Source organism: Lactuca saligna, chromosome 3 (genome assembly GCF_052625555.1).
Source record: "Lactuca saligna cultivar CGN05327 chromosome 3, ASM5262555v1, whole genome shotgun sequence".
Lineage (NCBI taxonomy): Eukaryota > Viridiplantae > Streptophyta > Magnoliopsida > Asterales > Asteraceae > Lactuca > Lactuca saligna.
In genome coordinates this window covers 20,950,948-20,965,559 of record NC_136419.1, presented here as the reverse complement: position 1 = coordinate 20,965,559, position 14,612 = coordinate 20,950,948, and the positions used below count along the sequence as shown (strand labels likewise).

The window sequence follows — 14,612 nt, the reverse complement described above, 5'->3', positions numbered from 1 at the left end:
CGACGTAAACGTCGATGTGCGCGACATGAACCAGTAATCAAGGTTATTGAACATACATGGAAGAGTACAAATATAGTCTTCTATTATTACCGAAATAGAAATTACATTGATAATGACTATCGCTAGATCACGACACACGCCTAACGAACAACGTTTACAAGGGTATAATAAATGTAATGGAGAGCCTTCGGAGAGAACACTTCCATTCTGCTAAATAACTTGAGAATACATGCATTTAAAATACGTCAACAAAATTGTTGGTGAGTTCTACAAGTTTTGACACAAAGTATTTTTATACCCAAAAACGTTTTATAAAATTTATTTGGTTGACCAGCTTTTATAAATATATACTTTTTAATCAAAAGTATAAAATAATTGAGTCATAAAAGTATGTTTATACTCATTTAGAAATATCTTTCTCTCAAATCCAAAAATACATCATTTGTCAAATATATAAGTAAATCAAACAAATTCTTACAGTTCTCATGACCAAAATGTCTTTTTATATAAGGATTTTTGAATTCCAATATATATAAAAGAAAGCCTAAGGATTTAAAATAATCAAATTTATTATTAAATCCTTGTATAAGCATTCGTATAATTTATATGTAAAACTCATAAGTTTTCAAATTTTTAAACTTTGTAAAATTCATGTTGTGACAATAATTAAGTATTATATATTTTGCTTAATTTGGGAACCGACACTTAAATAGTGGGGCAAATTCCTCCCACATACATATTATGTTTCTGTACAAGAACAAAAGGGTTTACATAAATAACTTGTTTTATGTAAGTTAGTAAACCTTGTTGAGTCGTGTCATGATATTATTTAAGTGTTATACAACTTAATTTCTGGTATTGACACTTATCATTTTGAGTCTCAAGCTATCCCACTACATACAGTCTCTTTCAACTAGTATTACTGAACAAAAACCACGTATATACCCAATATCGATTCTACACGGTAACAAAACAAAACTGAGATTTTATAATGAACTCATAACCGAACTCATGACATTGTACTTTATTATTGCACCGACACCATAATAGGGCATGCTAAAGTCATTCACCCTGTTGTAACACATGGTCATAACGCCAACGCCAAAATACATATCGTCAGACGTAGGTGTAGCTAGCAATTCCAAGCGTGCGGTCGTACCGTATAAGATCAATATTATTACACTTACACCTGACGTTAGTCGTTCCCTTGCAGATTAACGGTTATGAAAATAAAGGGTCTTATGTGATATGTATGGTTGTTTTAGTTGATATGATATGTTGTATGTGGGTTGTGTGTGAGTATGCTCTGGGAAACCCACTAAGCTTTCAGCTTACCGTTTACGGATTTGTTTGCCCAAGGGGCGTGATGGCGCGACATGCTCTCTCTCTCTCTCTCTCTCTCTCTCTCACTAATATGCTATGAGACACTCTGGTGTTTTTAAATAAAGTTGTAATGAATGTGGATATGAAACAATTGTCTTGGGATTTCATGGTTTATGCAAATGTGTATGATTAATTAAAAATGAAAATTTTTCTTTAAAATTTCGGTCGTTACATCAAGAGGCGGCTAAAGCGGTGAAACACTCCATTCATGAAAAATATAAGCAAACCGCAAATGAAATTTCGATGTTATGTTTTTTCTATTTTTATTTTTTTTAATTTTTCACTTCATGTTTTTTTTAAATGTAATTTTTAATTTCATGTTATTCTTTACTTTTAGGATTTCTAAAATGTAATTTTTAATTTTAGTATGTTTTTAAAAAAATTGTTATTTTTTATTGAAATTAAAAAAAAAAGAAAAAAAAAAAAAAAAAAAAAAAAAAAAAAAAAAAAAAAACTCATAAGTAAACTATTTACCACACCCTATCTTGTAGGTAAAAATTGTAAAAAATATAAAAATTGATGTGGCTTTAACGTGACACTTTTTTACCATTGATAAAAAAAACTACTCACCCATTGGCCTTGTTATAAACATTATGTCCTGATTAATATATATATATATATATATATATATATATATATATATATATAATTTAGAAATAGTAAACTTTCTAAGTGTTTGGCAAGATTGATCCCTAAGGTTATGTATGTTGCTCCTCTTTTTTTTTGTCACTTTTGGTCCTCCAACTTATGTTGGTTTTAAAAAACTACTTACAGCATTGACCATTCACCTTTATGCTTTTGTTCACAAACAACCATTTCACTTTCGTTTTTGTCACAACTAGGAATTTTAAGGCCTTATAACTACAACATTTATAACAACTATGCATCAATAACATGAAAGCATGCATGATGCTTATTCTATAACAACAAAACTTCATCAAATACTTCATTCTAGCACTACAAATGGTCAACAAAGAATTGGAAACCTTTGAAATCAAGATTTAAGTCCATATTGGATTAGGATTTCCTTATTGGGCCTAATGGACTAATAAATTTCCAATTTGTCTATCTTGAACCTAGAACTCTCAAATGGGCCCTAGTTGGAGCCATATACATGAAACTTAATACTTTTGGGCCTTATGAGCCCAAAATATACTAGGTTAACTTTAATGGGTCTTAATGGGTCACAATCAACTTAATTTAGCCCTAATAGGTCATAAAAATTATACCTTAATTTATTAGGGCCAAACATCATCTAAAGTGAGTCATAATATGGGCTAAGCAATCAAGAGCCAACTCTTTCTCTTTTCCCTCTCCATTCTCGGCCCAAGCCCACAAAGAAAGAGGAGTTGACTTTGTGTGTACCACCTCATGTTTACTTAATGGTCTTCCATGCATTCTCTCATAGTTCCATGCAACCATCTCATCAGCCTTCTCTCTTCTTTCCTCTCTTCTTCTCTCGGCCGAACACAACACACACACACTCACAAGATTCATTTCCATTCTCTCAAACTCTCACTAGAACATCCTTACACTCATTCATCAAGTTTTCGAGAATTAGGAAGCTTTCAAGGAGATTTTCCCACAAACACATCATCTAAGGTAAGTTGATGTTAAATCCATGATCTAGCTACTTCATTCCATAAAAAATCTCTTCAAAATCTATTCCAACTTGTGATCTTGCACCTTAGAAACCACTAAACTCGAGATCTACCAAGAAGACTTGATAGGATCGAAATTTTCTTCTTTTCTCTCTTCAAAACCGAAACTACAACTCAAGGTGAGCTTCATACCCCTCTATTTTCAGTTTTCATATGTTTTATGGGGGAGAATACTGTAACACCGTAAAATTTAAAACAAAATTTTCACATTTTAAACACACTTTTCCAAACACATTTATTGATAAAACCCCATTGTATCATACTTTGTTTCACAAATATTTCCCAAGATCAAAATACATAAAAACTCATGCGTGTGTACGAATCATGTCGGTGCCTTCCCGTGATCATCACTAGTACCTGAAACACATAACACATAACACTGTAAGCATAAAGTTTAGTGAGTTCCCCAAAATACCATACATACATATACTAGCCACTCGAGGCCATAACTCTGTGGGCCTGTGGGCCCTAACTCTATGGACCCTCTGGTCCTAACTCTGTGAACCTTCCGGTTCTAACTCTGATATACTCTGATATACACATGACATAAACCACAAAGAAATAATGCAGTACAACACATCACATAATATCATACGATAACTCTGTCACATAACTCTAATTACCACTCAAGGTAAAGTATAGTGAGAAGACTCACCTCAGATGTCCCGGTAAATCACTGACTTGGTAGAAATACGATCTAGCCTCCGCCTAAACACATAAAGTAATACTCTCATAAATATAACTCTCAGAACTAGACTCAACCCTCTTTAAGCACCCTCGGAAGGGTAAAAGACCATTTTACCTCTCCTTTGGCTCAAAGGCCCTCATTGTTGACCAAACCCTAAAAGTCAACCAAAGTCAACGCTCAAACTTTGACCTGACTCGTCGAGTGCACTTGGGCAACTCGGCGAGTCCACATGTGCCCACTAATTCTTTAGTCTCGTTTAACATGTTAAGTCCCTCCCTTTACTTGACGAGTCCCCAAGTAAGAATCGCGGGGCCACCTGGACTCAACTCGTCGAGTCTCAAGAACAACTCGGAACACTTCCTTGTTCCTCAAAACCTTGACCTTTTGATCTCTAATTGCCATCGGTCTCTCAACATAGTTCAGGCCCACATCCACCTGAATATCCTTTAACGGTACCACTGTTGACTTGTCGGCTATACACTTTCTCAACTGCGACACGTGAAAAGTGTCGTGAATCTGACCCAACTTCGCGGGTAGCTCCAAACGGTAAGCTACCCTGCCTACTCTCACGATCACCTTGAAAGGTCCAATATATCGAGGCCCCAACTTGCCCCTCTTCCTGAATCGGATCACTCCTTTCCAAGGAGAGACCTTCAGGAGCACAAAGTCACCGACCTGAAACTCGAGCTCGGACCAACGCCTGTCCGCATAACTTTTCTGACGACTCTGAGCGGTAAACAACCTCTGTCTGACCTGCTGTATCTGCTCAGTCGTCTGAAGCACAATGTTCAAAGGGTGGCATACCAATGCTCGAATGATGACTGTTGTTGTAGGAAAACTCTGCCAAAGGCAAATATGTGTCCCAACTCCCGCCGAAATCCAACACACACGCTCGGAGCATGTCCTCGAGCGTCTGGATCGTCCGCTCGCTTTATCCGTCAGTCTGTGGGTGGTATGCGGTACTAAAATGCAGCCTCATACCCAACTCTTCATGAAATTTTTGTTGGGTTATGAGCATTCTAACACTCCTAAGTGTACATGCAACCCTAAATACATTGGATCTATGTTTTCTCTATTATACATGCAAATATGAACATCCAAGGTATTATCCTAATCTAGCATACAAAACTATCAATATAACAAGATAGAATACATACCTCTTTGATAGTGCTTGTCTTCATGAAGCTTGAGTGCCTAGTGCCCCAAGTGTGACACCTCAAATGGTTCACACAACACCAAAAACACTTGGAATAACTTGAGAGAATTCTACACTTCATGAAAATCGGCTAGCCCTCTCTAGAGTAATCCTAGTGGCCGATTTTGGTCAAGAATATGATCTATATATAGTGTTACAATTAGGGTAAACTCTAATTGTCATGACTTTCCATTTCCTTGGATCCATGGGTTCAAATACACCATGGAGCATCCACGAAGTATCATATGGGTTTTGGCCCAACTAGATAATCCATGGAGCATTAGCCCACTATACATGTATGGATGATTTACACAATCAACCCGTATATTTAATTAGTCTTCTTTTGATCACTTAATTAATCCTAGATTAATTCTTGATCAATACTAATTAAATAATCTTATTATTTTTATTATTAATATACCAGAACTTATAATATATTAATAACCATAAGTGTCTTATTTCTCTCATTTTAGTCTATCCAAGTGCATGATGCCATGCAACCCAAATGGACCATATCGGGTCGGGTCAAGTCTTACCAATTATAGTTATGGACTTAGACATTAATCCAACAATTTCTTCCAGAATCTGAAAGTGAAACGCACATCTCGATCTGAGATAATCGAGATTAGCACTCCATGCCGCGATACCACCTCCCTCACGTACATCTCTGCCAATTTCTCTGCGGAAGAGCTCTCATTGATAGCAAGGAAATGAGTGCTCTTCGTCAACCGGTCTACAATCACCCAAATTGCATCGACGCCCCTCGTAGTCCTTGACAATTTGGTGATAAATTCCATAGTAATCTTTTCCACTTCCACTCAGGAACCTCTAACGGCTGTAACTTACCATGCGGTCTCTGGTATTCGGCCTTAACCCGACGATAGGTTAGGCACCTCTCAACGAACCAAGCAACATCCCTCTTCATACAGGGCCACTAATACTCCCTCTTTAGGTCCAAATACATCTTAGTGGCCCCGGGGTGGATCGAGAACTTTGATCGATGTGCCTCTTCCATCAAAATGGTATGCGTCCCGCCCACAAACGGTACCCAAATCCGACCCTGAAATGTTATAAGTCCTCGGCTATTGGTAATGAACTCCGATACCTGCCCAATAACTCGCTCCCTCTTTTGGTTTTCTGGTCTCACAGCCTCAGCTTGGCCCCCTCGAATGGTGTCCAACATCGGAGTCATCACTGTCAATCTCATACAAACGTCTCGCATTGGGATGCTCTCCGTCCTACGACTCAGGGCATCGGCTACTACGTTAGCCTTACCCGGGTGGTACAGGATCTCACAATCATAATCCTTTACCACATCCAACCATCTCCTCTGTCGCATGTTCAGGCTGGGCTAATCCATCAAGTACTTCAGGCTCTTGTGATCCGTGTATATGGTACACCAGACCCCATACAAATAGTGACGCCAGATCTTGAGGGCGAACACCACTGCCCCTAACTCTAAATCGTGGGTGGGATACCTTGCCTCATGAGGCTTCAACTGCCGCGATGCATATGCTATCACGTACCCCCTCTGCATAAGCACCACTCCCAACCCTGATATCGACGCATCACAATATACCACGAAGTCCTCCATTCCCTCCGGAAGGGCTAACACTGGGGCTTCGCATAATCTCTGACGAAGTGTCTCAAAGGAGGCCTGATGCTCTAGGCCCCATGAGAAAGCAACGCCCTTCCGGGTCAACTTGGTGAGTGGTACGGCGATCTTGGAGAAATCCCTTATAAATCTCCGATAATAGCCTGCCAATCCTAGGAAACTCCTGATCTCTGTAAGTGACCTCGGCACCTCCTAACTCATCACCGCCTCAATCTTGTCCGGATCGACCAATATCCCTTTCAGGTTAACGATATGCCCTAGGAACTGGACCTCTCGTAACCAAAAATCACACTTGGAGAATTTGGCGTAAAGCCTCTCCGATCTCGAAACTCCGAGGATCTCTCTCAGATGTTCCTCATGTTGTTCTTTGGATCTCAAATACACCAATATGTCGTCAATGAACATGATCACCGATCGATCTAACATCGGTCTACATACTCTGTTCATGAGGTCCATGAACACCGCCGGCGCATTGGTGAGCCCGAAAGGCATCACCACGAACTCGTAATGCCCATAATGAGTTATGAACGCTGTCTTCTGGATGTCCTCATCTCGCACCCTCACCTGATGATATCCCGACCTCAAATCGATCTTGGAGAACCAAGATATTCCCTATGACTGATCAAACAAATCATCGATCCTCGGCATCGGGTAACGGTTCTTGACCGTCAGCTTGTTCAATTCCCTGTAATCAATGCACATTCGGTGTGAGCCATCCTTCTTCTTAACAAAAAGGATAGGCGCTCCCCATGGCGAATTGCTCAGCCGAATAAACCCTTTCCCCAGCAGCTCCTGAAGCTGCAAGGATAACTCTTGCATCTCTGGAGGTGCAAGGCGATAAGGTGCCTTGGCGATAGGCGCAGCTCCCGGAACCAAATCGATGCTAAACTCAACCTGCCTCTCGGGAGGCACACCTTGTAACTCTTCTGGAAATACGTCCGGGAACTCACGCACTATCGGAACCTCATCAACTGTCCTCGGTCTCTCTGAACCAACCCTCATATCCATCACATATGCTACAAATCCCTTACAGCCCTGCTATAGACTCTACCTCGCTCTAGCGGCTGAACAAAATGTCGACCCAGAACGTGTACCCTCACCGTATACGGTAAGAACTCCCCTACTGGGGTCTCGTATGGTCACCAGCTATCTCTCACAGTCGATAACCGCTCCAAACTTGCTCAACCAGTCCATGCCCACGATTACACAAACATCTCCCATCGCAATAGGAACTAGATCAATCGGGAACTTGGTGCCGAAAATCTCGAGTACACATCCTCGGATCACCTCGGTGGCATACACCACTCTCTCGTCAGCTATGGAAACTCTTAGAGGTTGACTCATCACCTCTTGACTAATACTGATGTGCTGACTAGAAGCCAAAGATACAAAAGACCGACTCGCACCCGAGTCAAATAACACCAAGGCAGGTACAAAATTCATAAGAAAACTACCTACGCATATCATAATATAAGCACAATAACTCCACATAAAAGTAAAATATATGAAAGAATACATACCAGCCACGACATCGGGTGCTGCACAGACCTCCTCCACAGTCAACTGGAAGGCTCTCCCTTGCGCCTTCGGTACCTCGGCCTTCACTGGCCGGCTCTCAGTAGCTCTGATAGCAGCAGGGGCAGATCCCTGAGGTGCTCCCTGGGTAGTCCCTCGTAATTGTGGACACTCTGCCTTGTGGTGTCCAGTCTGGTTGTACTGAAAACATACTGCAAACCCCTTTGGGCAATCCTGGGCCATATGCCCCTCCTTGCCACATTTGTAGCAAGACCTCGCTTTGCACACCCCCTCGTGGCTCTTGCCGCACTTTCCACAAGTGCGGCCCTTCTGACTCCCAGATTGTGAATCAGCGGGCTTGACCCACTTGGCTGCCGGCTAAGACTGTGTCGGTCGCCGATCCCTCGCCTGAGACTCAGCCTCCTCCCTAGCCTGGGTCTCCAGCTCTATCTCCCTCTTCCGGGCATTTGCCTGAAGCTTAGTAAATGTCCGATACATCGAGTTCTCCACGAACTCCCGTATATCCCTCCTCAAAATTCTTAGGTAACGGCTCATACGTACCTGCTCGGAGGACATGTGCTCTGGGCAAAACATCGTCCGCTCATGGAACTTCCTCGTAATCACCGTAACAGAATCAGTACCCTGCTTTAGGGTCAAAAACTCTTGGGCCAAACGCTCCTTTTCCACCTGGGGAACGTACTCATCTCGGAACATAGCAGTGAACCTCTCCCAAGTCACTGCAGCAAGCTCAGCAGGCGAATAATGCACCGTCGCAAACTTCCACCAATCCTTCGCTCCCAAGCGAAGCTGGTTCAGCGCGAACCGGACCCTCAAATGCTCAGGAGATGAGCAAGTAAAGAAACATACCTCTATGTGTGATATCCACCTCATCGCTGCAATCGGGTCCTGGGTCCCATCAAACTCCGGTGGTTTTGTGTTGCTGAACTCCCGGAACAGCAACGCATAACCACCCTACGGTCTAGCCGCAGCTACAGCTGCAGTGGCCGCAGCAACAGCAGCCTCAGAAAGACCAACGTATCTCTCATCAAATGTCTCTATCAGGGTGGTCTTAATAGACCCAAACATCTCTGGAATCTCGTCAAGGATGGCAGCAGCCACCTCATCATGAATCATCTGGCGGAGCTCCTCGTCGCTCACACCCCCTCCACTGGTCCCTAGTATGTGACATGTCCTTACCATGATGCCTCTCTGAAATACAACACAAGATATCAATAATTTGCTCAGAAGTACACACACTCGATATCCCAACCCTACTTGATCTCTGGTACCCTAAGGATTCTTACTTGGGTTGCGCACTGACCCGGTGCCTTCGATAGTACGGGCCTAATACTACCGACCACACCGACTTAGCATTCACACCAAGTCCTCCTCCTAAAGCCCCAAATCCCAAGTACGCTATTCTCTCTAATCATGTGCCACTCACTAGCAAATCTCTCATAAGCTCCTTACTGCTATCTCAACACTCTCAAGCATTCCTAATAGCAAAATCCCTAGACTAAGGCATCATATATCAGGTCACTCTAGTCCTAATAAGAACACCTAGTCTTACTATAGCATGCATAATATAATTCATCATATATCATAACTTAACATTTCTTTTACAACTTATTGTAAGGGTATTTTGGAAAATCACCGTTCGGGCGCTGGCTGATCGTACACACAGCTCTGCTCTATTTGTTTCAAAACTCTTTTTACTCATTTTAAAAAAAATTACTTTATTATCAAATTTTTCCTCAAATCCTCAGTTTGAGTTTAGATACGCCCGAAGATGCATCCGAATCCCTCAAACCAAGGCTCTGATACCAAATTGTAACACCGTAAAATTTAAAACAATTTTTTCACATTTTAAACACACTTTTCCAAACACATTTTAAACACACTTTTCAAAAATACAAAACTTGGGTTAAAAACTGTCAAGTCACGGTTGCTTGAGGGTCAAAAGAGTCAAAACAGTTTCTATAATCATTTTTCTGAATATTAGAATTTTCAAAGGACTTGAAATGCAAAAATTTAGCTTAATGGGCTAAATTTAGGCTTTTCGGCCCAATAAGCTCATAATTGCGAAATTTGAAGTTTAAAGGGGCTGAAATGTAACATTCTGCAAAACAGGGGATAAGAAGTGAAATAAAACTATTTAAAAGGTCAAAAATGCTTTTCAATTCCAAAAAGGATAAACACTGTAAACTTTTTATATTTTGGGCCAAAACTGTAAAAGTTACGAAATATGGGGTTCTAACCGAGAAGCCCCATTCTGGAAGGGCTAAAGTTGTTTACAAAATAAATTTTGGGTTAAAACGGTCTTTTTAACAAGTTTATGATACAAAAGTGTCAAGAAAATGTTTTAAATGACTAAAAATGAAATTCTTTTATATAAATGACTAAAAGTGTTATTTTTATAAGAGAAAGGTAGTGAAAATGTCAAATCCTACTTTTAAACAAATTTTTTCGTCAAGACAGAATACAAGATCCACGACAACCGACAAAACGGAAAACGAATACACATTCAAAACCAAATATCGTCATAAACGAATTGATTCGATCTCGAATCAATAACAAACAACAATCGTTAAATCAAAACTCTTTAATAGATACGTGATGACTACAATGAGTAAATCTACAAACTTTGGGCTTATGAGTTTCAAATCATGTTTTTTGGGCCTTGCAAGCCCACCAACATGATCTTTGGGCCCAAATGGATAACGCTTCTATGTTATTGGGCCTTCAATGACCCAATATTTTATAAAAGGACTTTCAATAGCTTTTATGTGCTAGTGGGCCAAAGTGTCCCATTAGAAAAGCTAGTAAGGTCACAATAATCAAATGCGAGTTGGACCATCGTGTCTTTCGCATCCACGACAGCCTAAGGTACTTACGATAGTAGTGGGACATAATGCTCCCCTTCTCTTCGTTCGCTAAGGCTTATAGGATTTCAAAATAGACGAAATTAGGACGATAGATAATGTTGATTAATCAATATTCATTCGTTAAGACAATACAAAAATCAGTAATTACGAATACATTTCAACATCGGAAAACATCGGGTTTTCCGGGGGATTCAATACTACTCGCTCGAAATTTTATAACTATTATACAAAATACCCTTTATATATGTTTATGAAATCACTCATGCATCAACTTATGGATCTTCACACTTTGATAAACAAAAGTCTTTTCAGAAAATATCGAATTTTCTGGGTTTTACAAACTATACAAATCATTTTATCACAACATTGCTTATGAACTCACCAACATTGCATATGTTGATGTTTTTCGAAAATAACTTGTATTCTCAGGTAACAGGTAAGCGGAAGAATAATATGAAGTAATGTTAGATGTTATGTTGTTAAAAGCACTCAAACAATTTATGTTATGAATGTGTAATGTTAAAACATTGTACTTGATGTGAACAATTCCAGTTGTAATATATTGATGCATGGTGACGGTTATGTTATGATTCATGTATATTCATTGTGATGATATTCAATTAAAGTCACGCGAGCCCTCAGACGTTTCCGCCATCTGATTCGGGGGTGTGACAGTTTGAATATTTAATAACTCTCGCGTTTTATTACATATTATTAGTATTTAGTCTTTTAGCATAAATGATCCCTCATTATTATTATTATTATTATTATTATTATTATTATTATTATTAGACAAAATTACACGATTGATCCCTGTGGTTAACAGATTTAACACATTGAGGACAACGATGGAAACCGAAATCACTATTTTAATTAAAATCCGATTTTTTTTTTAATTTATATTTCTCTTTTTGGTTTTAGATTAATGTTTTATTTATTAGAAAATATTCACCCAATACCATAAAGCCACCCACCAGCTGTCATCACCACCACCACAGCCAAAATTACATAAATGGTCCATATGGTTTACCCATCGTCACAAATTCAGTCCCTACTACCTTAAAAGACCAAATTACCCTCACATTAACGGACACAAAATAACGGTCTATATTTTCCGGATTGGTTTTTCCGGCCGTTGCCATACATGACAATAAAGTTCAATTTGTGAGACCATTTCTTTATTTTTCCTCATTTATTGCAAGAAATAATGATTTAGATTTTTTTACTTATGTAATTAAATGACATTGTTTATCTTCATTTACTAGATTATCTCAATGCAATTCAACATGCTACTTTACTTTACAAAGCAATATTTTCCGATTCCAGCAACGTCGGGGAATCTTTTCTAGTATATATTAAAGATATGAAGCTTACGAATAGTAAACTGAACATTTTTTGGCAGAAATGGTCCATGTACTTTGCTCCTAATTCTTTATCTATTTTAATATTTTTGGTCATTGCAATCAATATTTTTACACTTTTTAGGAACCTTTTAATATTTAAAATTTGACCACAAAACTTTAACGGTTTGACATCTTTGATCTTTTATCTAAAAATTTGCTAATTCTTACCCTTTTAATTCTTTAACCGTTTTGAAACTTCTGATCATTACAGTCAAAACTTTTATATTTTTTCATAAAAACATGAAAAAAAATAGTCTGGGGAAAACTTCGGGCTTTTCATCATTGCACTTTCTATATTTGTCATATTTATCGATTCGTAAACAATATTGAAAACTTCTGACCCCGCGTTGCGAAGCTAACATTTCAAGTTAGTTGTGAAGTTAATGTACAGTGAGCATTATTTTAGCATTTTGTACAAAACAACCCTTAAATCAGTTGCACAAAAAAATAATACAATAAAATTGTTGAAACCCTAATATAGAGCTATATCCCAACTCCCAAGGCCCAAGAAATCAGATATTGAAGGGACAGAAGAGGGGCAAGAATCAAGATGCCATTAAAATAAACAAAGAGTGCGCGGGAAATCGAAAAAGAGCTACTTATCCCATACTCCTCCGTAACCACCGTAGGACCTCTGTTCCCCACAAGCGTCTTGCCAAAACCAAAGGTAGGGTTCCACCCTTCAACCCTCTGTCATCATCAATGGCGCCGACGAAGCGTAAAAATGACGGGAAAGCAGACATCGCTTCCGAGAATCTCAAGTCAACAAGAGCGACTCGAAGCTCGACGCGCCAAGCGAGCCAAGGGGTTGCGAAGGTGGTGATTGAGGCGGCGCCGAAGACCAAGAAGGCTAAGCTCAGCTCCAAAGAGAAGCCTGATACAAAGTCTAAGCCCAGTTCCAAAGAGAAGACACAACCAAAACCTAAAACAACAGAAGCAGCAGCAGCAGATATACCGTCTGACGGCGTAAACTGTTCAAAGACGATCGTGATTGAGCACTGGTAAGTTCATCCATCTTCTCTTCGATTTCTCCTTTTTAGTTATATATTCTTGTCCAAAATCAGGGTTTTCGGTCTGAGTTTTTAGTACGCTTGGGAGCTGGCACTTGCCAGGTTTAATGTAGCTTAAAAGATGATAGAAACGAAGTAATGTAGCAAGTAACAACCATTTTCGCTATTTGGGAAAACCAAGGCTCTCGATTTCAAATTACAAGAAAATGAATCAATCAACTTGTAACAGGGGAATGGTTAGATTAGGGTTTCTTACATTATCTTTTGTATACCAGCAAACAGTGCACCCAATTCAAAATAAGGGCTGCGAAGGTGAAGCTTGGTTTGGAGACTGCTGTATCCGGCATTAATGTTCTCGTCAACCCAGAAAAGGTATTTCTATTAACACCTGATTATCCACATTGATTCTATTAAAGGCTAATTTTGTCTTTAGATTACTTTATAGTTTCTTTTGTAGTGTTGTTTTATATACTTGAATTATGTCTACTGTAGCCTAGAAGAGGATGCTTTGAAGTACGTGAAGAAGGTGGCAAGCAGTTCATCAGTCTTCTGGTAATCTCTTTACAAACTAAAAATCTGTTGAGATTTTTATAAAATATTATTGTCGTTTTTTCCCCTTCAAATGTTCTTCTCTTCTTAAAATATCTGCTGTATAATACCTTGTTATATTCAGGATATGAAGCGACCATTTGGACCTATGAAGGCATTAGACATGGATGCTGTGATATCGGATATCATTGACCAGGTCAAATGATTTAACAAGTACCCCATGTATGTTATTTGTACCTTGAATGGCTTGTTGAAGTTGCAGCAATGTTTTCTATTTTGATCAATGTTTGTTGGTTTTTGTGACCAATTTGAAATGTTTCCTAGATGTAATCCATCACTTTTCAGCCCTTCAGTGCTTTCTTTTGTGTAAGTTCCAACAACTTGAGTCTTTGAAACTGAAGTTTGAGATTATGGTATTGTTGATTTTGTGAAACTTGGACTTAGGGTTGAAAATTGAAATACAACTTTTGGAAAATGTATGCAATAAGACATCCAAGCTTTGTCGATCAGAGATAATTAAATTAAAATGCGGATTGATTAAGTTGTTATCTACCTCGATTACCATCCTATTAAAATAATTTTTTCTAACCATAAATCCTTTTCTGACATTGTTTGATCAAAATGATGATCATTTAGATTCTATTTTGTTGTTCCAAAAGGGAATTTGTATTAAACAAAACATCAAATGCGATGATATAAGAAGACCAT

General features: G+C 39.0%; 1 protein-coding gene across 1 annotated transcript; it reads left to right on the top strand.

Annotated features, from left to right (window-relative positions):
- The first annotated feature begins 12,860 nt into the window (after positions 1-12,860).
- Positions 12,861-14,337, top strand: LOC145034695 (uncharacterized). Its single transcript, XM_078983182.1, has 4 exons — positions 12,861-13,346; positions 13,631-13,727; positions 13,848-13,907; positions 14,029-14,337. Exons 1-4 carry the CDS (start codon positions 13,048-13,050, stop codon positions 14,107-14,109), a joined length of 537 nt encoding a protein of 178 aa, XP_078839308.1. The 5' UTR covers positions 12,861-13,047; the 3' UTR covers positions 14,110-14,337.
- The last annotated feature ends 275 nt before the right edge of the window (positions 14,338-14,612 follow it).

Coding starts and splice junctions, on each gene's coding strand:
- LOC145034695 (XM_078983182.1), top strand. CDS start 13,048: ATGGCGCCGACGAAGCGTAAAAATGACGGGAAAGCAGACATCGCTTCC. Junction 13,728..13,847: donor TTCTCGTCAACCCAGAAAAG/GTATTTCTATTA, acceptor TGTCTACTGTAG/CCTAGAAGAGGATGCTTTGA. Junction 13,908..14,028: donor AGCAGTTCATCAGTCTTCTG/GTAATCTCTTTA, acceptor TGTTATATTCAG/GATATGAAGCGACCATTTGG.